The following is a 26,903-nucleotide window of genomic DNA, read 5'->3' as shown; positions in this document are numbered from 1 at the left end:
TGGAGCAGCCGGCTGCGGAAGGGAGGGGGCGGAGGCTGCCTTCCTCACTGTGCTCTGCCCGTAGGGCCAGATGAGGAGGCACAGGGTATGGGGGGATGGACAGAGTGGGGCACACAGGACTGCTGGGGGGTCATGCAGATTGGGGTTCAGAGGGTTAGTGGAGGGGACAGACTGGGCAGGGGCACAGGAGCTTGTGGGGTGACAACATTGAGCCAGGGGCTAAATGAGAGTGGGGGTGCAGGGCCACATAGAGACAGGGTGGAAGGTAGTGCAGGGACACATGGAGAAGAGGGCAGCTATGTCTGGCTGAGCGGGGGGGCATGGACACATAGGGATGTGCAGATATGCTTGCTGAATGGGGAGAGAGGATGGAGGGACACACGGAGACAGGAACAGATGTGCTTGACTGAGTGGGAGAGGCTAGGGGTCAGCCAGGGTCTGCATGGGGGAGGTTCCCCAACTCGCTAACAATCCCTCCCCTGCCAAAAAAAAAAACATTGCATACTTCTCCTACCCACACCCAACAACCTTCCAGATGCACTCCAGGCTTCTTCCCAGCAATTACTTCCCTCTCCCTTAGCTCCTCCGTTACCCCAGACTCCTCCCCAAGCCTTTGCACTGCTTCTGAGGGGTGCAGGAAATATGTTTCTGTATTGCAGTTTAAATGAATTACTCAGAGTTCTGTTTTAATATGCTTAGAAAGGAATCTATTTGTCAAAAAACATTTCCTGCATTTTTGTTGTTGCCTGTATTTGTTACCAACATACTTGCTGACAGGTATTTTGAAATAAACTACCAAAATAATTGAAACTGGCATGATTATATTGTGTTCTTCTGACAAATAAAATATGCAGAATTTTAAAATTTTGTGTCCAGAATTTGTAATTTTTTGGCGCAGAACTCCCCCAGGGGTAAGAACTGAGGAAGAGATACTACTAAGTTACTGTTCTGGTTCAGCTTAAACAACGCATGGGACCCTGCGCTTAAAAGAAAGACAGTTCCAGGTAAAATGGATAAAGTAACAACGCTAATACAAATTCAGACTGCCTTGCTCTCAGTAAGGCATCTTTCTAACGCAGTTTCCTATCTCTAGCCTGACTCTACTCTCAGGACAGTGGCACATTGCAAAAAATAAATATGCTTTACCTCAGTGGTTCTCAACCAGGGATATGCATACCCTTGGGGGTAAGCAGTGGTTTTCCAAGAAATACATCAACTCACCTAGATATTTGCGTAGTTTTAAAATAGGCTACATAAAAAGCACTAATGAAGTCAGTACAAACAAACTAGATTTCTTACAATGATTATTATACTGCTCTATATACTGCACACTGAAATATAAGTACAATGTTTACATTCCAATTGATTTATTTTACAATTATATGTTAAAAATGAGAAAGTAAGCAATTTTTTCAGTATTAGTGTGTGGTGACACTTCTGTATTATGATGTCTGATTTTATAAGCAAGTCGTTTTTAAGTGGGTGAAATGTGGGGGTACGCAAGACAAATCAGATTTCTGAAAGGGTACAGTAGTCTGGAAAGGTTGAGAGCCACTGATTTACACAACATCAAGGAAACTAGTTTGGTTTAGCTTTGCATTCTCAGAAATCCTCTCTGCATTACACAACCAAATTCCTCCCTGGCTCAAGTAGCTGTGTCTAAGCAAAGTATTTAACCTATTTTGCAGTCCTCAGCATATGTAACAGGGTAAAGAAGATCTTACATGATGGACATACAAAGAAAGATAGCTCCAGAGTAAATATCAGACAGCTAAGACTCAAGCTTTGACTAAATCCCTTCATTTGGAATCATATCAGTTTTTAGAGGGCTGCACGCATTACTGTTGAAAAATAGCTACATCACTCATGATGCATATGGAACTGCTGAACTCAACAACCAATATATTGTACGTGCTCTGAGAGGTTTCAGCAAATCCTTCTCAGAGAGGCGCTGCCATTTATAACCTAAGTTCATTTCCACTCACCTCGTGGCGAAACACAAATCCTGAAATGCCAGCCACTAGCTCCGCCAGAAACACCAGGGACAAGAACATGGCATACTGAAAGAAAAGAAACAAGACATGTGGGGCAGATTTGTTTCTGAGCCTTTTAGAGCTTACGCAAACAATTCCAAGTTTAAGCTTCTGCCTCCAGATTTCCTTTAAAGATGTAAAGAAACAAAGAATGTATTTAGAAGGCAAGATATATGACACTTTGTATGTGGTGTAACTACTCAACTGCAGTGCACTCTCCCATTATTAGGCTGTTTGATGTGCATAAATCTACATTTCTTGACAGTTGCATATATATTTATTTAAACACACACGTACACACAACCAGAGAAGTGGCACCCACGTTACTAAGGCTCTGATCTTGCAATGAGATGAACTGCAATGAGATGAATATGGGCAGACCCTTGTATTTGTGTGGCTTTCCAGTGTAGTCAACAGGACTCTGCAAAGGTATCAGGGTTCACTTGCGTACATTTCATTGCAGGACTAGGGCCTATGGCCTGATTCAGCAAGGTATGTTAAGTGTATAAGTAGTCCCCCGTTGACTTCATATATAAAGTGAATCAGGGCTGAAGTCTGGATTTAGAACCAAACTTTACCAAAGCTAGGGAGGAGAAGAGAGGATTCAGTTTAGGCCTAGATCTGATTTTTTTCTACACATGAACAAATAACTGAGAAGAAAAACAATGCTAAACAGGCTGTTCTAACAGGAAATTGCATCTTAATCTTTTGAAAATCTCATCCCAACTGCTTTGCTACCTGAAAAATAACAGTTATGCAGAAAAGCTTGAAAACTTGTTCAATGCTTGGGGTGGAGGGAGGAAAAAAGGAGAGCTGTTTTTAATGGAAGGCAAAGCCGCTAGGACTAGCAAGATAGGTCCTACAAACAATGCAGCATTTGAAGATTTGCCTGTTTTCTTTTGAGGGGAGAAAGCTGGTTTAAAAACTTTTATGCAGGCATTAAAAATAAAACTTCAGTGTTCAGAACAGTGTATGCCAAAGTTAGCCCGGACAGTCAGAGGACATATCTTTAGAAAAACAAAACAAAACAAAAAAACCCTGTAGCAGACGACACCATCCTGTCATTCCCCCTACCCCACTCCATTTTCACCATATAGTAACCTGACCACTGCTATTTCCCCCCGTCAAATTAACATGTTTATTACATTTTGTCCCAGAATGCTCTTATATACACTTCATTTTTAACTCACCTATGCATTTTTCTCCACCTACAGTTTCCTTACATTTTGAGATGCATTGGAAAGCTCATAGGAGTGAGGAAATCCCTGTGCTGCTTTTGAAATGTGGACAAACATACTGCTGGGAGTTTGCTTTTCTGGTGTCTACCTATTTTTATAGAGGTGAATGCCATCAATGAAAGGTTAGTGTGCATTAGACTAAATGTACCATCGAGGCAGTCCCTACATTCCATGTTGTATTATTTAAAAAGCACCCCTGGAAAATCCGTTTCAAATTAGCTACAGAGCTGTGCGATTTTTGACGTTAATAAGGCTGTAATGATACATCTGGCTCAATGGTAGCACTTTTATCATACAGAGTCCTGTACACTGCAGATAAGTCAGTGAGATTCATCGACACTCAACTATTGATCGGCTTCAATGAAGGGAATTTTTCCCCCCTCATGAGGGATACTTAGTGTACATTAAGGTCATTACAACCTTTCTGTTTGCCTCTGTTACGGTTAACATCTGCTTAAGCTTAATAAAAACACATTGATTAAGCAATTTCCACATATGCCACATGACAGTTCTTTTGACATACTTACCAATTTCAGCATCCATGGGCTGCCACGACAAGTGGCGAAACATCCAAACAGGCCAAAGACAATAATTGTGGTACCAGTCCCAATAAGCACATAGGGGGCATTGGTAGAGTTTTCAGCAATGAGAGAGATATATGTGCCTAAAGTGAGCTTCCCCCAGACTCCAACAGCAAGAAGAATAACGCCTGTGATCTGCAAAACAAGAGGAGAAAATAGTCAGAGCCTATTGGGAAGAACACCCAGGATCAGAAGAGGGCGATTTTGAACTGACTGACTTTCTTTGCTGTTCAGTTCAAATCAGAATTGTTGCCATGCCCGTGCAAGTCAGACAGCTTCTACTGGTTCCACAGGGACCGACAGTGAAAATTCTTTTTTAGTATCTGGACATGTTCCATTAAGCCGCCATTGAAGGTTAAAGTTCCAGGACTAAGCACCATCATGCTGACCATCGTCAGAAGCAAAGAATACATCATGTCTACAGGGCCTTAGGTTGCAGGCGCACTGTCATTTGAAACTTGCAATATAGAATCCTAGAAGATGAGGGTTGGAAGGGACCTCAGGAGGTCATCTAGTCCAACTCCCTGTTCAAAGCAGAACCAACCCCAACGAAATCATCCCAACCAGGGCTCCGTCAAGCCATGCCAGAAAGAGAAGGTGAACCACCACTGATTATCACCAAAAATCAACAAGAACCATTTTCTACTGAACGTATTATATACTTGGTATATAAAGTTATTTTAACAATGGAAATCTGCTTTTTTTGCCTCACCGTGAGGATATTCACCTTTTAACGTTAGTTTTCCCCGTCTCAGAGACATGATGTCACTTTGGAGGAAGTAGTGAGGGGTTAGGGAGAAAAAAAAAATCGGGTAATCTTTCCTATTCAAGAGGCTTTGCCTCTGTGCTCCATGTTAGATGAAACGAATAATTTGACAGCAATCTGACCCACAACTCTCTGCCCACCATCTGCATTTGGAACTGTCTTACGCATCATGATCTTGACAGTTTCAGAATCACCGCATTATATAATATTTCTGATACTGAAATGGATGCTAAAAGCAAGAGGCAGATATATCATGTTCTCTGCTGACATCTAGTGGACAGTCAGGAAAACGTATGATTTCCACACCCTTACTCCCTTCCATCATCGATACATACTTTTCTTTATGAGTGGACTAAATTGAATCTCCAACGTGTAAGACAATGGGTTTGTTTTATAAATAAGGCAGACATCACTTTTTCAGAACACTGAGGAAAAAGGCATTAAATCAGACACATCAATTATTTGCATTGTACATGAATCACTCAAATATTAGCTTAACACAAACATTTAACGTACATCAGAACTGATACCACGATGTACGAAGTCTGCATGTGTGCCATCAGCTTAACAGTGCAGCCAAAAGGCAGACTATGAGAACCTGCCATGTGGGCTTTAGCTCTGCAAATCCTTTTGCTAGATCTACCCATTATCCAAGCATTCCCTAAACCACTCTGCGAGGATCCAACTCTTTAGCTATCGCCACTCTAGATGCCATTCAAAAAGACTGGGAATGTTAGCAAAGAGCCTGGGGCGTATATTAAGAAGGTTCTGGAAAAATAATCCTCTTCTCTTCCCCTCCCCCATCTTCAGTGTTCTCTCTCAGAAGATTTGTTAGGTTTCTGTAGCATTTTGGCATTTACTTAGAAGCTTTCAGGCCAGCACAGCCATGCAGTATTTCACTAGAGACCTGTGTTCCTTTTTTTGCTGCATCAAAAACCAAGTGAGCCGTTTTGAGAGAGATCCTTCCCCACTACCATGTGACAGGGGCAATATTGAAGGGAAAAGGAAGGCAGCTCCTTCATGTGTCTTTTAGGCTGATTCAAAGCAGACCGCCTAGGGCACATCAGTCTCATTTCCTGTCCCACTTGTTTGGCTAGTTCTAGTGTAACAGCAGGACAAAGAAGTGTTCTTTGGTGCTACCTGCAGCTAAGGAAGCAAAGCTATGTAATCCAGATACAGCACTTCCTCTCCTGGAGGTGGAACTATGTTCGGTGAAGCTGTTCGATAAGAAGCAGCACATCTGGGGAGCATCAGTGGGAAGGAGAGCACAAACTGGATGGAGGGTAAGGGGAAAGGAAAAGAACAGAAGGGGGGAGAGACACAATCATGGGTGATGAGGAGGAAAGACCACAGGACAGAAAACAGGAGACAACAAAAATAAAACAGAAACAAAAATAAGAGGGAAGAAATGCGGAGCAGAGAGAAAAGAAAAAAATGCATTCTGATCTTGTATGTCACAGAGCAATCCCACTCAAACCCTCCTCCTCCCACTCCCTTCCCTTTACCCAGTGTTTCAAAAACATTTGATAGCTGAGCAGTCCCTTTAGGAAAATGAAAACAGTGGTGCTTCCCCCACCCCCACTTTGCCATACCCTGTTAAAGACCTACCCATCTTAACATATACACCCCCCCCCCTCCAGCAGCTACTCCTTCATACCCCATACATGTTGGGAAACAAACACCTCCTCTGCTTTCTTACGCATTTTGAGCAAGGCAATTGTTAACAATGTTGATATTGACAGTGTCCTCATGGGCATTCGAGTCAGCACCCATTGAAATTAGCAGGGCAGCTATTGTTTCAGGCTGTCTGCAATCTCAGGCAGACACCTCTGCATTTGTTGCACGTGTCTCAAGGTTTGAGGGTTTGCTTCATGACCACAACAGCAAGGGACCTCCTCTTTTCCTTTTCAAATGAAAGCTGAGACTGTGAAGAACAAGAGGAGCTTGTCGATACCCACCTGATTAGTCCTACACCCATCCCTTCCCTCAGGGAGGTGCACCCCACACGTTCGGAAACACAGTCTCTGCCCATCCAGAGATTCCAGGTGCTAGTGCCTCTATCAGGGCTTTCCTGCTGGAGATCCCACTAGGCATTTAAGCACACTACATGCATCTTCGTGCATAAGGATACTTTTTGTTATATTTGCCCTCACTCCCACCCAACCTACTTCTCCATATAACCCAACCCTCTCCTTTATACACCACCAATCTGACTCAATCCTACGATGGAGGTTGGGCCTGGCAGAATCAACTGCAGGAAACTCACACTGCACAGGAACGACAGGTACTGGCTAAATCACATGCGTGCAACATTTGGGAGATTGTAAACTGAGGGGAAAGTCTGTCTTTGTATGTGTCTGAACAGCATCTAGCATAAATGCACCCCGGCTCCTGACTCTAGTTGTTACTGTGCTATACATATGAAATAATGATATGACTTCCAAACTTCTGTTGCAAAAATCCACAGGCATTGGTCATTCAGGAGTATCTCCGTAGCTGCCTTTTGCCTGCAAGTCACCCCGGCTGCCTTTGACACAAGTCTTTGTCATTATCATCTAGCTAGGGCTACAAAATTTGCTTCATAGGAATTCCTCCAATCTGCTCCCCTCAAGAATGCACTAGAGCTCATCAGTGTTACAGAGACACATCAATCTCCTCTGTTTTTCTTGACACCCTCCCCTATCTCTCTTCTGAGCTCCCACCATGGGTTTTGAAATGTCTCTTTTCCCCTTCAAAGACAGATAACAGCAAAGGTGTACACTCTCTCCTGCCCACTTTGAAGATAAAAAGGACACTTCTTTTCACGTGGCTTTCACCTTTCACATGGCTCTTTAAAATGTATTGATTATATAATCGTGTAACGGATCAATGGACAACGGAATGTCAAACCATTACCATCTGGTGTTGTAAATTACTGCAGACAGCTAATATCAATTTAAATTTCTCCCCCTCCCTGCCCTATTTTCCCACTCATTTTGACGGAAGGAAAAAATCTCTCCATCCTTTTCCATCCTCTCCCTGGCACAGGTGTTTTCCATGGGCTCAGATTAAGAAGTTAAAAGCCAGAAAAGGGTTGGGGTGCCTGGAAACTGAAAGAATGATCTCTGGTCTCCACCATCCAGTGAGACAATAGGGCTGTTCTTGCTCCCACTGATGTCAATGGGCACGTTACCATTGTCCTCAAGAGGAGTGGGATTGGGTCTTGTTGCCAAGGATGCTTCCCATTTGGGAGGGACCATGCATCTTGTATCGCACAGGAGTTTCAACTACATTTTTATTCAGCCGTTTGAAGACAATTATCGGCCCTTTATTACTGCTCATTTATAGAACTTCATCCATTTATACCTCAGGGAGGCTTAGTACATTAGGGGCTTACTACATTACACTATATTCAGAGTTAGGAACAAAAAAGCCATGACTATTGATGCTTTGGTCTGCTGATTATTTATTAGTAAAATGTTGCTTACCATGGGTTTTAAGAAACACTCCTCAGAACAGGTGGGGAGACACAGAATCCCTACAAATCACCATTATCAATTTCTGAGAGTGAAAGAGTGGAGGATGTTTTTTTAACAATCTGCCCATGGTGCACCTGGAGTTCCATCACTAGAAGCAAATTGCAAACTATTAAGGGCAAAAGAAGGAAGCTATTTCTGTAGATACTTCAATGATCAATATTCAATTGTGCAATTCTACCCACAGGCAATCTCAAATTCCTTATTTCAAAGTTTATTCTTATTTCTATCTCTCTGTTCTAGCTTTTAACGTTCCATCTTATAATTATGTCTCTCTTTTTTTTTTTTAATATGAGAAAGGGGAATGCAGGAGGATCAGGACATTGCTGAGCTTCTGGCTTGAAATGCAACAATGGTGACAGACGTTGCTATTGACTTTAATTATAATTGTGCAGGCAGGATGTCATGCGTTCTTGTTTGGACTCTCAGTCTTCATTCTGTTTACACACTACAGTTAGCCAGGAAGCTGTATACTATCCAAGGCTTCCTCTCCACATCTCCTCCCAGCAGAGTCAGAAAGAGGCATGGCACCACAGACGTCGACCTGATTAATGAAGCAGTTCCTTCGTCTGATCTGAAACTGCAACATCAGCCTAATTCTATATCCAGGTTGACCTATGTGTCAGGCTCAATAGACTAGAGCACTGTGATGTGTGTCCATCCCTACTCTAAAGGCTGAAAATAAACAATTTGTTGAAAATACTTAATCTGTTATGTTAGTTTGGCCCTTAGATTTTTCCCAGGTCTGTGATCCCTGCATTACTATTTGCATGCAGTTTAATCCAAGCCCTTCTCAGTAAACTTCAAGGTAACACCAGAGGCTAAATATACCTTAATCAAGACACACTATGAACCAATTTTATATGAACCATGTGAGTTTGCCTCCTACCAGTTTCCTGAATCTTTTCCAAGGGTTGAGGTAGGTGGATGCTAAATCTGGCCGAATACAGCTCACAACTCTGATTATGTTGCTTTAGTTTTAGTTGCCATGTAGGTGAATTCATCTAGGTTAGCAAAGCTACTTAAAGGGAGATTAGCTGATCTCAATGCAATACCACTTTTCAATAATTTTAAAGGACAGATGTCTCCTGTCTGTATTTCACTTTTAAGGGGAGAGCAGTGCAGCTTAAGGCGGTCTGCTTTGTTCAGTTTATTCCATTTTTTCATGAGAAAAATCTCATCTTTGCCATTCAGATTCTGCCGGCACGATAGCGTTATGATGAAATTACCTTTTATTACTAAAGGCTTCCTTAGACTATAAGTAGGGACCACATCTATAATTGCATACAACAATGATATATAAGCCTGAATGCGGCCCCTGGGCGTTGCCATAAACATCAAATAATAATAAAAAAAAAAGACTGTGCAATAAGCGCCTTAGAGCGGTGATCTGTCTTTTCATCTATTTGTAAAATGCCATGCACACCTACCGTATGGCACTGTATAAATAATTTAAAGAAACAGTCAGGATGTTTTCCGAGACAAGGGGCGCAAGTACAGCTTTCACAACACGTCTCACTGATATCACTCTTTACTGTTATAATTATAGTATACCAGGGCCTTAGAAACATTAGGGCATTTAAAAGTGATCTCAAAGAGGAAAGAGCAAAAACATATACGTTAGGAAATAATCTAAATAGTTGCAAGATTTAAGGGTATGAATAAAAGAATCTCAACTCATGTTCCGTTCCCTCTTTCTTGCTTTTTCTGTATTGGGCACTAGGTGATATTATGGGAGTGCCAAGCAAGCCTTCACTTTTCGGGGGGGGGGGAGGGGGGGGGCTGTGAATCATAGATTAGAAAATGTGCTTGAATTTGATCTGTCCATTCCTCTGTAGCCCACAGCCTACCCTGTCACCTAGGTCTCCCTGGTCTGCAGATAAACAGAGAGAGGAGAACAGACTGTACAACCAGATAGCCTTTACAGAAAGATGTGAACACTACTTTTGTGAACGGCACAGCTATAGAAAACTGATATTGTGCTATAGGAGCAATGAGTTCCTGTAGATGTTACCACCTATGTTTCGGCAAGCTGCTTAACTTCCCCATGCCTTAGTTTGTGCCTGGATAATACCACCTACCTCACAGGGGTTTTGTGTGGCTTAAATGTTTGTAAATGCTTTGAAATCCTCAGATGAAAGGTGCTGTCCAAGTGGAATTCTTTTCTCCTGTCATTTAAAAGCTACCACAGCATTAAGGATCTTCTGTTTATTCTCTGCAAATACATGCAACTCTTACTGTGGCATACAATTTATATTTCAAACCCCACCGCTATTCTGGGTAGTAAAATAATTTTTAAATGATCTAACAATCATAAATCCGACATGCTTATTGACTGTTCATCTCCTTAGTCCTTGATGCTCTGAAGGGCTGAAATGTGTTCACAGCTATCTTTGACTTTACAGGGTTCTGCTCATTATGAAGGAGATGCTATGAGTAACTACACCTTACATTTAAAAAAAAAAAAAAAAGTATAATTCATGAGAGGAGCAAGTACATCTTGTCATCTGAGACATCCATCCTTCCTGTGTATATTCTTCTCCCTGGAGTAGCTCAGGTCACGACCAAGTCTATCATCATGATAAAACAGTGGCAAACGTACAGATCTGATCAATGTGTTTTCCATTGGAGACTGTCATGGGGCCTGTGACACTTCAGGAAGGACCTGGGCCTAACTGGCCCCATGACAACACTGAGGCTACACCTGGGAACAATCATGTGTTCCAGGTGGCACCCGTTAGCTGACAGTAATGGGACTGGCTCAGCTAGAAAGCAGCTGCTAGACCAGTACCAAGGAAGAAGTTTTGTAGCTGGAAGGAGGAAAAGGGAAGGCTCTCTGGAGAAGGTCTGCAGCTGTTGCAGGCTGGAAGGAACCCACAAGACATACAGTAGGACTCTGTGGGGGCAAGCCCTGAATGAGCACTTGAAGTTGACAGTAAAAGCCTAAAGAGAGCTGTCAGGGTCCTTGGGGAAGGGAAACAGTGGGTAGCTCCTGTGATTAGGCTCTGGGAAGATAGGTCCGGCAGGCCTCCAGAACAGAGAGTCCTACCGTTTTGAAACTGGCTCCTGGGAAGGGCGTAGGAAGGTGAAGAGCATTTGAAGGAGAGATGCCAGGTGAGGGGAGGGAGGAGAGTTCTCTTCTGGGGACTACAGGCTGGGGGAATCCCACACAAAGCAGTGCAGGCTCCTCTAGGAGGGAAGCCCTAGGGGTTGGTGATAACTGGGGGAGTTGTATGCTAATGCCGCCAACAGACTGGGAAAAACCCACAGGGAACAGGCTAGGCTCCTGGAGGCTTGTAAATGGGAGTTGAGAAACCCCAGCAGTAAGCTACCTGAGTCCCTGGGGAAGAATCCTGTTTGAAAAGAAAGTACTCGTTTGTCCCAAGAGGGGCAGAAGAAGCTATTATTTGGATATATTTTGGTTGGATTTACAGCTGGACATTTCATTGCCCCAGAAGGGGTTTGGACTTTATGTGATGTGGCCAGAAGGCTGAGCCACAGAAGATCCAGCAAGAGGCAGAAAGCCATCAGGAGACATCAGAGCTGAGGATAACGGCAACACCCTGCCCTGATGCAAGGGGGGGCGCACTAAGGGTAAGTACACCTTGAAACACACAGTACCCCATGTTCACCCTTATAATGTAACTGCGTATTGTCTATTGCAAAGTATGCCACGGAAGGTGTTTTTGGAACGCTCATGACATACTGAACATTATTGTTATGGTAGCATGTTCCCTGCAATGTCATACATATGTACCGAGATGAAACTCTGCTGTGTCATATCCCCAAATGTGTGTCTCACATGACTTGAATAGATGCAGTCAAACACAAAGCTGTGTCTCCATGCCCAGCAGAGGCATGCATACAGGAACAATGGACTGGCCTAAGCTTCTGTGAGCACTTTGGCTCAAGAGGAAAAAAATCACACCCATTGCCGGACATGAAAGATCACAGACCCCAGAGGGATCGAGGAAACTTATAAAAAAATAAGTGGCATCTTTGGCTAGAGGCTCTCCCCTGGAATCCATCTCCCAAGTAACATCAAAGACTGGCACCTACTCACAGGGAGAGGGGGAGCCTGGTTGCATCGCAACCAACCTGTGTGGTAAGCCAACGTCATAGATTTAAAGAGACTGAAATATTAATCATAGTTTAGGAGGCAAGTTATCTTTTAGTTGATTGTGACTAACTCCTTGATTTATGTTAAACTGACTTGGATTCACTTAAAATCCTGCTGTAATTATTCAATTTATTTGTTGGTTTTATCTAAAACAGTGCATGTGGATTGTGTGTCTGTAGAGCCTTCACTTGGAGGGACAGAGCTGGTGCATATCAATTTCTTTGATAAAAGATGGACAAGTGTAAATGATGTGCAAGATGGCAGTTCCCAGGGTTGCATCTGGGACTGGGGGTGTTTGCTAGGGGTCTTCTGGCCAGAAGCACTCCTTCACTAGGTCAGGGACCGATTACTCACAGGAGGCTGAGCGTGGGCTGACCCAGGAGTGGGTGGTTCACACAGCAAAGCGGGGTAAGTCGGGGTCCAGGAGTGAAGAATTGGGGTGACAGCTACGCACCAGTCCTGACTGCGGGGGGAGGGGACATCACAATGCCCCATCACAGAGACGAATGTTTTAGGACCGGTGTGTCAGGACAGATACAGGGCAATTAGTACTAACCTTTCAGGTTTTAGAATCCACCTCCTACCAACTTTCAAGCTAAGCTGAGATCTGTTTCCCAGGACAGTTTTATTTAAACATCTTTTAAAAAGTCTATGTACACAGAGCAACAAAGCTACACTCTCACTTTCTCAGCTATCTTCTAAAAACACAACTTGGCTTCCTCATAGCCCTGCTAAGAGTTTTCAGATTTACCCTAGAGATAGCATGATGACTACAGCCCAATATTAATAAAGTGACATAATTAGCAGTAGAATGACAAAAACCAGGTCTGCACCTTTCATCCATGTAATAAAGAATTCAGGTTGCAGGAACTAAAAAAAGCTTCTGTCAATTTGTATTTACCGTGGCAGCTTTGCTAAAACAAATAAAGCATTATCCCTCCTCCCTTCAGAACACAAACAAATCCATGATTCTGAAAGGAAAGATCCTGCATTTCCCTCTGCCTAAGAACCTGAAATGATTCAGAAAACAAGAGTTTGCTTAAGATTCTCTTTTTAAAAGAGAGAACAGGGAAAGTGGTGCTTATAAATAAAGAGCCCTGGGTTGAGATCTCAACAGCTGTGTCTAGGAATGATTGTTATCCCTAAATCTGGGAGGAGAGAGCATTTTCTGAACAGACTTCCTGGGTTTGGTGGCTCCTTTTTTTTTTTTTTTTGGGGGGGGGGGGGGGGGGGGAAAGAAGAGAAGTATTTCGTAGAAGTAACCTGGCAGAAAGTGTGCCAGGCTTGCTTAGTCTCTCCTTGCACTAGCAGTTTTCTCCCAATGGAGAGAAGCAAATTGTTCCAAGCAAATAATATACATTTTATTTTAAGCCAACTCGGGAGTTTAATTCCCTTTTTTTCAATAAATGTGAAAATGGAAAGAAATGCACCTGAAGGCAACGCTTCTCTGCAAGTGACCCCTTAGCATAGTGGATATGTCACCTGACTATGAATCGTGAGAGTTTAAGTCCCTCTATAGCCAGTGTTCCCTTTAAGAGACAATAGGAGCAGCTGGAGCACAGGATTGTAAGTACGGAGATCTGGATTCTATTCAGATGACACTAACACTGGTTCTGATGCTCTGATGACACTAACACTGGCCAAATCACTTTTTCTCTAGGTGCCTGTTTCCTTATCTGTTAAATCAGGGTAATGAGACATAGCCTCCTTTGTAAAGCACTTTGAGATGAAAATCATTACATAGATTTTTTTTTTTAAACATTTGTTTCAATTTTTGCTCAGTATTTTTAAAAATTCTAAACAATGTAGTACTTGTCATCAGGGTTGGACAGATTCGCCTTTAGTCTTAGAACAGGTTCAAAGCAAATTCAAGCCTTATCACTGTGTCAAAACGACTGGTGCCCTCTAGAGTCAAGGGCAGCTGAGTCTCCATTTAAACATATTCTCTGGTGTTTGTGCTTTGACTGTCAGGAAAGATGCCAATCAATGCAAAGTGAAATGAGGGGTTTTGTTATGTGGGTACCTGTCCACGAATAACTGGGTAGTTTACCAATTAATTCCATGCAGGTTACTGAACTGGCCTTAGAAAACAACTCTCGGTCATTACTAACATGGTAGGATCAGAGATGTGCTGGAGGGACTTTCCTTGTAAAATTTCCCCCCTCTGAATTGAAGTGAGGGCTAAGGCAATTCTTCTAGCTCTCCCCTTTCTGGTTGGGATGACTTTTATCCAGGGGGTTGGCTCCGAATGTTCTACTTTGGAATGAACCAAATTACTCCAGCTACCAGAATTGTTCAAAAAATTATCTAAGGGAGGGGACACCTTCAGATTTCCCATGACGACATCTTCACTCATCCCCTGCACACTGTGGCATCACTGATAATACTCACATTTTTCAGGAAAAAAAATGGAAATGTTTTCAGCAAAAAAACCCAAAACACAAAAACGAACAACCCAGCACTTCATTCAGGTTTGCTTGGCCACTTAAGCTACCTCTGTCCTTGGTTGTGGTTATGAGAAAGCATTTTTGTTTGAATGGGAAAATAAACTCATAAGATTTCATAGCTCTCCACCCTCCTGTCAGCAAGCCTATTATAGGGGTACTGCAAGCTATTAGGATAAAAAAATTGTGAGAACCATTTATTTAAATATTAGCAATAAAGACTAGGATTGAAGGTGGTGGCCTGTAAGTGAAAATGCTTTGTCCCATGCTAATCCCTGAGGGAGTCAGTTTCTCAGACACTGCCTATTAAACGTAATGTTCGTTGCTTTTTACAAACTGCAATGTATATACAACAAATCATACAGTTGCAGTTCTTTGGATAGATGCTATATCTCACTGGGAATGAAAATGCTCAAATAATATAAGCTAGTGCAGTGGTTACCAGAGTATGCTCTGTCACACATTTGCTGGCAGTCTGCAGACAGCTGGCTGGTCAAATGGGTCTGGTCCACAGCCCACTGAAGTCAAAGCAAAGATTCCCTCTGACTTCACTGAGTTTTGGATTAGGCCAATGGTGCTAACCCTCCCTCCTTGTTTCCAACTGCTAAGTCACATTAAAAGTAGTTAAAAATACATTTTAATATTTTCCTGAAATTACTTTTCATGTAAGCAATTGCTGTTATTGCCATAGATTGTAACCTCTTTGGGAAACACAGCATCTCTTTTGTTCGCCGTTTGTGCAGGACCTAGCACAATGGGGTCTTGGTCCATGACTAGGGCTCCTAGGCACTACAGTAATACAAATAATAAATAATTAATACAATCAAAGAAAAAGGAGGTAGCTCATGTGATCATGAATGGGAGAGGAAAAATCCACATGACAATATTTCTGTTAAGATGTCGTACACAATAATAAAGAGTCTGAGAATCCCCAACTTAACATACGTGAAGTGTTGCCTTCAGTTTTGGAAAGAAGCTCTGATCACTGTTCGACCAGTGCGATGTGGGATTTCCTTATGCTAATGACTAGAGCTATGGGAACACTGCAACTACATGAAAAAAATCACTCCAGAGTCTGCAGTTTCATTTCTTTTGATCTAAGAACAAAGTGATACAATGCATAATTAATCTTCACACTATATAGCAATGGAAATACAGGTTTAGTTTATCCAGGTCATAACTCAGATACGAAGTATACATATACAGCAGTGAGGGAGGCTGTATACATAAAGTGTGAAGCTTGAAGGAAATTTTGCTCACATTAATGACTATACTTACATTTTCTTTTGGCAAAATTCTAACATTTCAGAGCTAGAAAGTGGTATTGATAAAACATTTCAGAGTTAACACCCACTTGAAAAATTCAAAACTCAAATATTGTAGTGGGCAATTTTAAGACTAAGAAATATTCAGCCAAGTACTGAGATTAGCTGGAGCTGACAAACCACAAATGGAAGTTTTCAAGAGGAAAGCTGGGATAATCCCCTTTGAGCACATCAGATAACTTTAACTAGGCCAGCCACATACATATAACAATTCCTAAAGCAATGTGGAACCCTGTATCTTTTATGGCAGAGAAACGTTGGATTTATGGCACTCCATGCAAGAACTACATGGATCACGTTTGTTCATTAGAGTGCTACAGATGCCCTAAGACCCTTATTGCATCAATAACAGCTACTGATGTCAATGCACACTCCTAGTTGACCAGAGAGCACTACTTTTCAGACCTCAGTTTACCAAAGCGAAGAGAAAAGACAATGTCAATTAACATTAGAGGAAAGGGTTGGTTTAGAAGACACAAAACACTATTAACTGCATACATAGAACAAACTAGGTATTCTCCTATCCTCTTCCACATTTCTGTGTCCATCCTCCAGAGAAATGACTTGGGAGGACAATTTTGGCCTGGAACACTGGAAGTTACAATTCCTCCAGTAGACCCTTTGGTTCTTCCTAGTGGTCACTGTTCACACATCACAATGAATGAAAGCTTCTTTTTCTATCACCGGACCCTGTAGACTCCACAGTACCAAGGAGACTGCATTAGTGTCTAGAAATTGACTGGTGGCCAAGTTTCATTAGAGCAGATCATTTTCCCTGTAGTACTGTGATCCCTCACAAAGCACCTGGGCATTCATGCAGATGTTCAATCAGCCTGCTAAGTCCAGGGGTAAACCATATTTTGCTGTTGCCAGAACCACAGCGTTGCTGTATTATTTTTTACTATTTGTATTACCATAGCACCTGGGAGCTCTAGTCATGGACAAGACCCTGCTATGCTGTACAAACACAGAACAAAAAGACAGTACTTGCTCCAGACAGCTTATATTCTAGACAAGAGACAATAGATGGATACCTAGACAGAACAATGGGAGAATATAAGAAAACAATGAGATGATACTAGTCAGCATAACATCACGGTGGTCTCAGCACACCAGCAGCCTAACATTTGTCAAGTTTTTTGTAGGCTTCATGGCCAAGGAGTGTTTTAAGGAGAGATTTAAAGGAGGATAATGCTTTGACTTTTGTAGAGATCAAAACCAGCATCACCCAGCCCTATTGACCCTTCTTCCATGTAGCTAGCATCCATTTTCTGAAATGTAGGAGTGTAACATTGATCCGGGCATCAGATCCATTTACTATGCAATACTTTGTAATGCCTTCATGAAATCCATTCTCCAGCTCCTCATGGGTGGCATGTCCATCACTTCTAGGGAAACCTGGCCAAATCTCAATCACTCATGCCTTCTGTTTCAGGGTACTCTGAGAGGGACTATAAAGTCCATACTCCCAAGAGAGGTTTGGTTTTTGGGTTTTTTTGGTTCACTCCCTACTACATATTTTCATCTAGACCAAGGTCAGTTTCCAGTTCTGTTTTGCCATCTCCTCACACACCACTCTAACAAATCTGTTATGTGAACAGTAGCGTAAACCTACTTTCTGCTGACAAACATGAGCCATTAGCCTTATCAACACCTTTTCTAAAAGCTTCTGAGGCCGATGCTAGGCAACAGGACAGTGCAACGTATTAGCAGTGAATCTATTTCACTGCAAAGCAATGAACTTTATGGCATGTTAATTTTACCGGAAGGTTGGATACACACTTCCTGTAGATTGATTGCTGTGAAGAATTACCCTGGGATGAACAACATCTCTCTGCCTCAGAAGAAGGTGGTCCTAAAACATGACCAGAGTTCCTGGGGCACTGTGCATTTGATTCATTGGCAGCTTCAGATTTGACTGATATAAATACTGAAATTCCACGTGGTCCCGAATTAGTACAGTGATTGTTACAGGATAAAAAACTATTTGTAACTACCACAACAATCTCCTACCTGTATTTAAAATAGAGGAATAAAAATTAGATAGAAACCATGTTTACACCCAATACATGGGTGTCACTAGTGGTACAACTTTCACAAAGTGTCAGGGAAAGCCTGATGTATCTTTGTTCAGTGCTAGGTTAGTTTATATAATCAACCTTTTGGAAACTCTGGGATTTTTTTTTTTTGGTTGCTAATTGCTTGTTTGTTCCCAGCTCTTTCCAATGCTTTAAAATTGCCCAGCCCTCATCACAGAGAGTTCCATTTAATCTATTTTGATGAATAGGCTTTCTGGATGTATTTCCAGGAAGAGACACTTTATTTGGCCTCTTGATATACAAGACTCTATTTACCCATCTGCCCTTAAATGTAGCTGCTTGTAAAACAAGCTTTAGGAGCCTGAATAGAACTGGAGATAAAGCTTAACTCTTACCTCAAACCACCTATGCTATCTTCTTTTGGGCATGAAATCTGCGATAGCTCAAACTAGAGCAGTCACCAATGAAGCATTGGGTTATTTTCTAAGCAGCCACAGTATATTTTAAATAATTGCTCAACAGGGAAGACATCAAACCTATTGAGAGTGTCACAGAGGGAAAGCCTGTGGGCTGCCATCTTGCGATGCTGCGTCCCACACTGTCAATTGTGAGGCCCAAATATTTCCTCTTCCTCCTCAGAAAACGTAACAGTTGATGCTAATTAGCAGAGGAGAAAGGAGAAAAGGAATTAGTGATCTTTGCCTTTATTTTTAACAGATCTTTAATTCCCACAAAAAGCACTGAAGACAGAGAAGACAGTTTTGTTTGTTTTTATATACTTTTTTTTGGCAGCAGCCCAGCAACAATCATCCCTTCTATCTTGCTTTAACACAAGGACAGTCATAAACCCTTTTGGATATGTGGGTCACACGGCACTTATAGATTGAGATCATGGGCTGAAGCTCTCCCAAGGCTGCTCCTTTTTCCTGCCAAGCTAATATGTTGCTTCAGGCACTGACCCTTTGCTGGACTGCTCACTGAAGTTCTTATCTCACACTCCCTTTTGGGGCTGAAATACTTCATTATTCCTGCTGTGCCTGTGGCCTGTCTTTTTTTGCACAGAGCTGGGCGTGTGAAAATTTAGACTGCAAGGACTGTGCTGGGCTTCGTTAGAAGTGCAGGAGGCTCCCCAGCCCTTTAACCAACAATCTATCAAAAAGGGCACTGCTTTCACCAACTAAAGCACGTAAATAAAATAAGCTTTTTTGCCTTCTTAGCTTTTTGAAGGAATTGGTTAGATGGTTTTAAATTGAAAAGCAATTCTTCCTTCTCTAACCTGCTCCCCACCAGAAAACCCCCTAACGCATCACAAAGTGCAGCGTTGATGAGGTTTGTCCAACGTTCTGTGATAGTCATAGTTACAAACACAGCACCTGAACAAACTGTGTCATAGAGAGGAGATTGTGTAACCAAACACATCAGTGGTGTTTAACCTTTTCCATGCCGGACCACCCTGGGACTCATCCACTCCCATGTAGCTGGGACGTAGCTGGGACTCTTCCCATGTAGCAATATGGGAAAAGCAGAATAGGTGCAATCTCCTGGCACCTCTTCACAACTTCCAGGATGAGATCCATGGAACAGACAGCCACACAAAAATTAAAAGCCTTTGTTTTTGCAGCAGTATATCATAGACATCTCTACCTCTTAAACAAGCCAGTATCAAAAAGTACCACTGAATCACTGAACAATCTCTTTCAGGATCCCTAAGGAACTCCATTAGCAAATTGTTTTCTCTCGTATTGTTTCACTGGACTTTATCCATTAATGATGATAATTTTTAGTCTCGATTTGTAGTATCATACAAGATAAATTAAGTCTCAGGGCTATATTCAATGTAAATACCAGTGTCCCCAAAATACTAGTTTGTTAACATCTGTTAACACCCCCAGACTTCCTCAGCATAGAAACCAGATATTAGAGCTGACCCTCATTTTGGGGTAACCTTTTTCATGGAGAAAAACATTAGTCAACTAAGTTCGGTAAGCATTTAAAATATATGTGGCAGGGTATTTATTAATAACTAGAAGGTTGCAATTTCATTGTTCCTGTTGCTCACTGCACACACCCCGGGCTCCTGGCTGGCATGTGGGCTGGCAGGAAATCAGACAGGCAGCCAGCTGGCTGGCCCACCTGCCTGCTTGCCTGCCTTTCAATGAAAATTTTGTCTAAATTGACATGTTCATGCGGAATACTTCATGACATGTTCCTGCGGAACATTGAGTTTATGACCAGTCAGCTCTGTCCCATGGAAAACATTCCATCGGAAAACTTCCAGCCATTCTACCCCTAACCATGTGTTCCCTGCCATTCCACAAGCTCCGCATGCTTCCCATTTCCCCCTCCTCAGCACACAGAAGCTCCCCAGTGGGATTGAGACATCAGAGGTAAATCAGCCAAATACTGATTTTAGTGCAAATCAGTCTTTTCCAACTTTCTGATTGTCCTCAAAATCAATAGAGTTCTTCCCACTGATACCTAGAACATTACCTGAAATTTTGGAATTGATTAGATGTGGTCTTAAAAAATTATCGCATTACAAACAGAGAAATGCCAGAGAGAGGTAAGTATTAGGCCAGCAAAACAATTTAGATTTTTTTTAAAGACACATAAAAAGGAATAACAATAACTAACAAAAAAGCATTGTGCTTTAAGTTTTATAGATCCAAACAAAATTATATTCCAGCACCTGGAAGGAGAAACTTTCAACTAGGCTTTGAGTTCTAATCAATCAAAACCAATATGCAGTGAAATATGCGAGGCACTCAGTTTCCAGATGGATGAGAAGAGAAAGATGCCTGTGCAATATCTATTTATTCTAAAAGCACCACCAACCACCAGTTATTGAATGATCAGAATCCCTCAGTTCTGGGCTGGTAGAGAGGAAGTCCATTAGTAAAAATAAATGTAAAAGAAAAAGAAGAAAAGGGTAAATTTTGAAAGTGTGTGTGGTTGTTATCGAAAAGACTCACAAGCTTTAATGGTGCTACCATTGAAAAGCAAAACACTGTACACTGCTTTAAAAATAAAAAACTTAACCCTAAATGAGATCATGCTTTGTATAAAAATTCATGGGCAGAGCATTTGTTGCTCAAGAGAAAAGGAATTACTGCCTTAAACTGATCAAGAGAAATAAAAGCTTGATGTATCTCACATCCACTGAGATTTCATTTGGCTCAAATACAAACTAATGGATATAAGAGGTCTTATACATGGAACACTTAAAGTTGATTATTTGCAATGGTGAAGACAGAAGTACAACCGTAACTGCTAGTGTATTTCCCTACATAATTCACATCCTCCTGGTTTTTACAGATGAGAGTGACTTAATTCTGCTTCAGTCTTCCCCAGGCCCTGACAAAAAAGTAATGTTGAACCTGTAGCTGAGAGGTGTTGAGTGCATATGACACATTGCTCAGGACCAGGCCCTTCATCTGGAGGACCCAAGAGCAAGAGAGGCATAATTCATCCACCAGAATCTCATTCTAGGATTAATTTTTTCTCTTTGATTTCATATTGTCAAACTTTATGGTGCCTCCTTTGCACTGTGGAATGGACACAGAACACATCAGATTCAAAAGAGATCTACAGTTGTAGATAAGGGCTACAGCAAGAAAAAGGTCTCCGTTTCTGGCCCCTTTAGCTCACTGTTTACTGTACTTCCTCTCCAAAACATGATATTTTCTCAAATCCTGCTGTCTTGTAGGTTTTTAAGTTTGCTGTCTCAGCGCAGGTCACTTGCATTTTTCTCATCAAAACAGAACAGAGAAAGTCAGGAGAATGTCACTTGAATTAATGCAGTCCATCTTTGCTCAGTTTCAACTGTCTAATGACGTCCTCATATGAGTTTACTAGCTGGGAGGAGTTGAAGAAAAGATGACAGCTAATTAGACCTATCAGTAGACACTTGTTCGCAGCAACATCTTGTAAGAGCAACTGCCGCTTACGAGCAACATTTCCCCTGGTAACACTTTCCCTATCGTGAATCGTCCACTCGGTAACAGCAACATAGCTGCCGCATAAGAGCAACATTTGTGACATTGTGATGTCACACCTGGGGTGGAGATTTGCGGAGGAGGGGGCATAGGGCCACTGCCCCCCCCCCAACTGAATCCTTCCACTCCTCTCACATCCTGGCCCTTCAGCGCAGCTCCAGGGCAAACAGCCCCACCCACCTTCCCTGCCTGAGAGCTCCTGTGTGGACAGCATGTGGAGGGGGGTGAATTTCGGGGGAGGGTCTGGAAGAGAGGGGTTTTCCGGGGGAGGAAGCTGGGGTTGGGGGTGCAGCAGAGGCGCAGCTGGAAGGTTTCCTCCTCCCTTCCTCAGCGTCTGGCTTTCAGGAGGCCAGCGGGGGAGGCTTTTTGTTGTTGTTGTTGCTGCTATTTTGCAGTGGAGAATATTGGGGACCCTCCATCTCAGTTGCCCATGGCAGGGTGTGGGTGTGCTGTTTTGCAGTGGGAGTGACCCCCCTCCCCAGGACACTGACCTATCCCCTTCTCCCCTCCCGTCTCCGCTATCCATGCTAGGAGCCAGCCCTCCCCTCCCTGCATCCACTGCAGGCTGCACACGGTGCCCTTCCCACCCATCCCTCCTGCACTGCTCCCCACTGTTGTTGTCAGTGTTCTGAACACAGTGTGGCTGCTCATGCCATATATATCATGAGCTCACAATCAGAACAGGAATCTGAGGTGCCTGACCTGCTGTGCGCCATGCAAACAAACAAAGCCGGATAACTGTTTGCATTCATGCAGCATCTGCACACAGTGCACGAACGCTTTTGTGAACGTAAAACAAGCACCGAGTGGTGGGATCGCCTCATTATGCAAGTGTGGGATGAAGAGTAGCAGCTGCAGATCTTTTGAATGTGTAAAGCCACCTTCATGGAACTCTGTGTGGAGCTCGCCCTGCCCTGGGGCACAAGGACACCAGAATGAGAGCTGCCCTCTCAGTGGAGAAGCGCGTGGTGATTGCCGTGTGGAAGTTGGCAACTCCAGACTGCTACCAGTCAGTCGCTAATCAGTTTGGACTCTGGAAGTCCACCGTTGGCACTGTGTTATCTTAAGCGTGCAGGGCCCTTCATCACATTCTGCTACGAAGGACAGAGTCTTGGTACTGAGCATGAGATAAAAGGATGGCTCGGGAGGATGGGATTCCCTAACTGTGGTGTGGCAATGGATGGCATGCATATCCCAATTTTAGCCCCAGACCATCTTGCCACAGAGTACATCAATAGAAAGGGGTACTTCTCTGTGGTACTGTAGGCACTTGTGGATCACTGTGGGCATTTCACTGACATCAACGTGGGTTGGGCAGGGAAGGATGCACACATCTGCAGGAACATTGGCCTGTACAGAAAGCTGCAAGCAGGGCCTTTCTTTCCAGACCAAAAGATTCCAGTGGGGGATGTTGAAATGCCCATGGTGATCCTGGGAGACCCAGCCTACCCCTTACTCCCATGGCTCATGAATCCTTATATGGGCAACCTGGATAGCAGCAAGGAGCGATTCAATAACAGGTTGAGAGGTGCCAAATGACCGTTGAATATGCGTTTGGCAGATTAAAAGCTCGCTGGCAATAAGCTAGATCTAAATGAGGAAAATATTCCCATGGTTACAGCCACCTGCTGCATTCTCCATAATATTTATGAAGCTAAGGGTAAAAAGTTTCCCCCCGAGAGGAGCAAATAAGCAGATTGCCTTGCGGCTGACTAGGAACAACCAGATGTCAGGATTGTTAGAGGGGCATAACGGGGGGTCCTTTGACTCAGGGAGGCCTTGAGGAACCATTTTGACAATGAGCAACAATAATGTGTCTTTGTAAACAGCACAGTGCCATGCTATGACTGCTAGCCAGCTTGCACTGTGCATCACTGTGAGTTGCAACCACGGTGTGCAAGAGACAAATAAAGATTGCTTATTCTTCACAGAATTTGTCTTTATTAAATAACAGTTATTCACAACATGCAAAAAGCTTGGCTGGAGGCAAGGGGAGAAAGCAGTGAGGGGCAGTGTGGGCTATGACAGCTGGGTGTAAGTCCAGCTATCGTTCTGGAAGCTGTCTGAAGGGGTGGAGTGAACATGGTACTGAGACGAGACGAGAGTTTGGCAGGAATGTGTGGGTGGAGTATGGGGAGGGTATGGAAGCAGTTCTGTATTGGCTGCGGGGGGAGGGAGGACGAGCACACATGAATTTAGTCTGAAGCATTATGAATTACTTTAGCAGTTCAGTTTGCTCCTCCATGGCTTTTATCACATGCTCATGACCTGCTATCACTCATTCCTGGCTTTCTCTCCTTTCCTGCTTATCAATTCTTTTATTTTTGGTCACAGTGTCTCCATGCCCTTTCTTTTTTTCTTCCCCCCTGCTTCGAAGGATTGGAAGAGTTTTTGGAACATCTCTTCTTTGCTTCTCCCTGGTCATTTTCTTATCAACCACAGGCACTCAGCTGGTGTGGAGGGGTTTCCCTTCAAGGGCACATCTGTAGAAGCACAATAAGCAATGAACAGAAGTGCATTGTCAGTGCATCAACAGCATTGATTCATTACCATAAAACACACTTCTTCCACACTGTCCACTGGCAAGCGCACAGCTCAACAATCGTCCAGAGCATGGTGAGTTGTGCCCAGGGCAAGAGGGCACTCAAGCTGGGGAAAAGGTTCTGGGTGGTTGTTTGGGATACTGACGCAGATAGATAGGGACAAAATGTCAAATTGTGCCACCATTTTCCACGGGCAGGTGCTTAAAAAGCCGACATCTCACTCCTGAGAGTAAACAGGGATGCTAGGATGCATCTCCTTCATGAAAGCAGCTTCAAATCAGGTCCCTATGCAGCTCGCCTGTGTGCTGCTTTGGTCCTGTCCAAGTGATTGACGATTGGCATGGGAAAGTTTCCTACAATGGGGAAAGAAACAAAGCAGCTCTGCCGAGGAATCTCCAGCAGAGGATTGGCAAGTACCTCCAGGAAAGTTTCCTGGAGACCTCTCTGGAGGATTCCCATGAAATCTTGGTGTGCATTAACCTAATTTTCCACCGCACTGTCTAGCTGCACAGGGGAACATGCAAACACAGTTACTCTTGTGCATTTCTATCCCTTCAACCAGCTTTATAATGCAACAAAGCAAAGGATAGCTGTACTCTCAGGTAACCGAGCAGCATCAGCTCAAAAAAAATCACTTACCTGAGCTTCCCTCTCCTGCATCCTATATGCCAGAGCTGGAGGGCTGGGACTGGCTCAAACCCTCTGGGGTAGAGAAGAGGTCCTGGCTTCCTATGTCACCAAACGACCCAGTCCCCTGCTCTACTTCGTCCTCCAACTTGACGTCCTCATCCATGACTGCTTCATCAGAGTTGAGTCCAGCATCCGCTACCTCCAGGCCTGTGGAAGTATCCATGGGTCTCTTGCCAGTGGAGATGGGGTCACCACCGAGGATGGCTTCCAACTCCTTATAGAAGCGGCAGGTCTTTGGCTCTGCACCAGCACAACGGTTTGACTCCCTGGCCTTTTGGTACCCCTGCCACAGCTCCTTGATTTTTGCACAACACTGCAGCATGTCCTGTTCATAGCCCTTCTCTGCCATGTCACAAGAAATCTGACCGTAGATATCAAACTTCCTTCAGTAGGAGCAGAGCTGGGCCTGCACAGCCTCTTCTTCCCAAATGCTGATCAGATCCAGAAGCTCCAGTGTGCTCCAAGCAGGAGAGCGTTTGGTGCGTGAAGCCGCCACAGTCAGCTGGGAAGATGTGATGTGAGCTTTCCACGCCCATCAAGCAGGAAGTGGAATTTCAAAAATTCCCAGGACTTTAAAGGGGATGGGACAGATGGCTGCAGGACAGCGGAGTTCAAACTGATGGCCACAGCGATCAGGATGGGCATTGTGGGACACCTCCTGGAGATCATTTACCATGACATAACCAAGCGTGGTGTCTACACTGACGCTTTGTTGCTACAAGTTTGGTGCAAAAAGCTCTATGCCTCTCGTCAAGGTGGTTTTATTTTGTCACAAAATCAGGGGAGTTGGGTTGGCGGGAGGGAGAGGGATTGTAGTGTGTACACCACTGTTTTGGCGCAACTAAAGTCTGTAATGTAGACCAGCCCTAACATGATGTTTGCAAGACATCACATTGTTCATTCTATGTGAATGTTATATCCTATTCCCCTACACTTTGTCTGTCTTGTCTTTTAGACTGTGATCTCTTTGGGGCAGGGACGGTCTCTTATTTGATGCTTGTACAGAGCCGAGCACAATGAGGCCCAGTTCTTGATTTGCCCCTAGACACTACTGTAATAAGTCTACTTGGCTTATCTTGCACACATTCTTCGGCATCATTTGGTACTGGCCCCATTCAGAGACTGGATTATGGGCTACATGGACCACTGGTCAAATTCAAACTGTATGCCTCTATCCTCAGACTTTAGCCTCTCTGCTGAAACTGTCACCAAGGATGTCAGCTAGTGCAAACAGTGATAGGGATTTTAGTAATGTGGTCATCTGTCCACAAGGAGACAGACTGAGACCACCAATTCATTTAATCTACATTAGCAAACAGCTATCAGATGGGACGGTTTTTGGACACTAGTGATCAAGTCTGGGATAGAAACAGTGACAGAGGGGAAACAATGTCTTTCATTACTGCTCCTCTTCGCTGTCCAGTTCTGCATTAATTCTTTCAAAACTGTGTTTTGAAATATGTTGTTCTCTCTTGCTAGTATTCTATTCAGTAATTAACAATGGCTGTAATAAAATAAACTGCTAGACTACACAACACCTACTGTAGGTCTGACCTTTGCATACACCAGTGTCCTCAAGAGGTGACACAATTAACCTTTGTGTACCTCCCTCTA

General features: G+C 43.3%; 1 protein-coding gene across 1 annotated transcript in view; it reads right to left on the bottom strand.

The window, feature by feature from the left end:
• TSPAN7 (tetraspanin 7) overlaps positions 1 to 26,903 on the bottom strand; it is a 156,780-nt gene that overhangs the window by 30,813 nt on the left and 99,064 nt on the right. The window contains exons 2-3 of the mRNA XM_067545119.1: positions 3,799 to 3,987; positions 1,986 to 2,060 (exon numbers count right to left, since the gene is read on the bottom strand). Of these exons, the coding sequence (XP_067401220.1) occupies positions 1,986 to 2,060; positions 3,799 to 3,987 (264 nt within the window). The remainder of the gene's footprint in view (positions 1 to 1,985; positions 2,061 to 3,798; positions 3,988 to 26,903) is intronic.

This window comes from Emydura macquarii, unplaced genomic scaffold (genome assembly GCF_026122565.2).
Source record: "Emydura macquarii macquarii isolate MOO-44397 ecotype Brisbane River unplaced genomic scaffold, CSIRO-AGI_Emac_v2 contig_1043, whole genome shotgun sequence".
Classification (NCBI taxonomy): domain Eukaryota; kingdom Metazoa; phylum Chordata; order Testudines; family Chelidae; genus Emydura; species Emydura macquarii.
The sequence above is the reverse complement of the archived record's forward strand: the minus strand, read 5'-3'. Positions and strand labels throughout refer to the sequence as shown.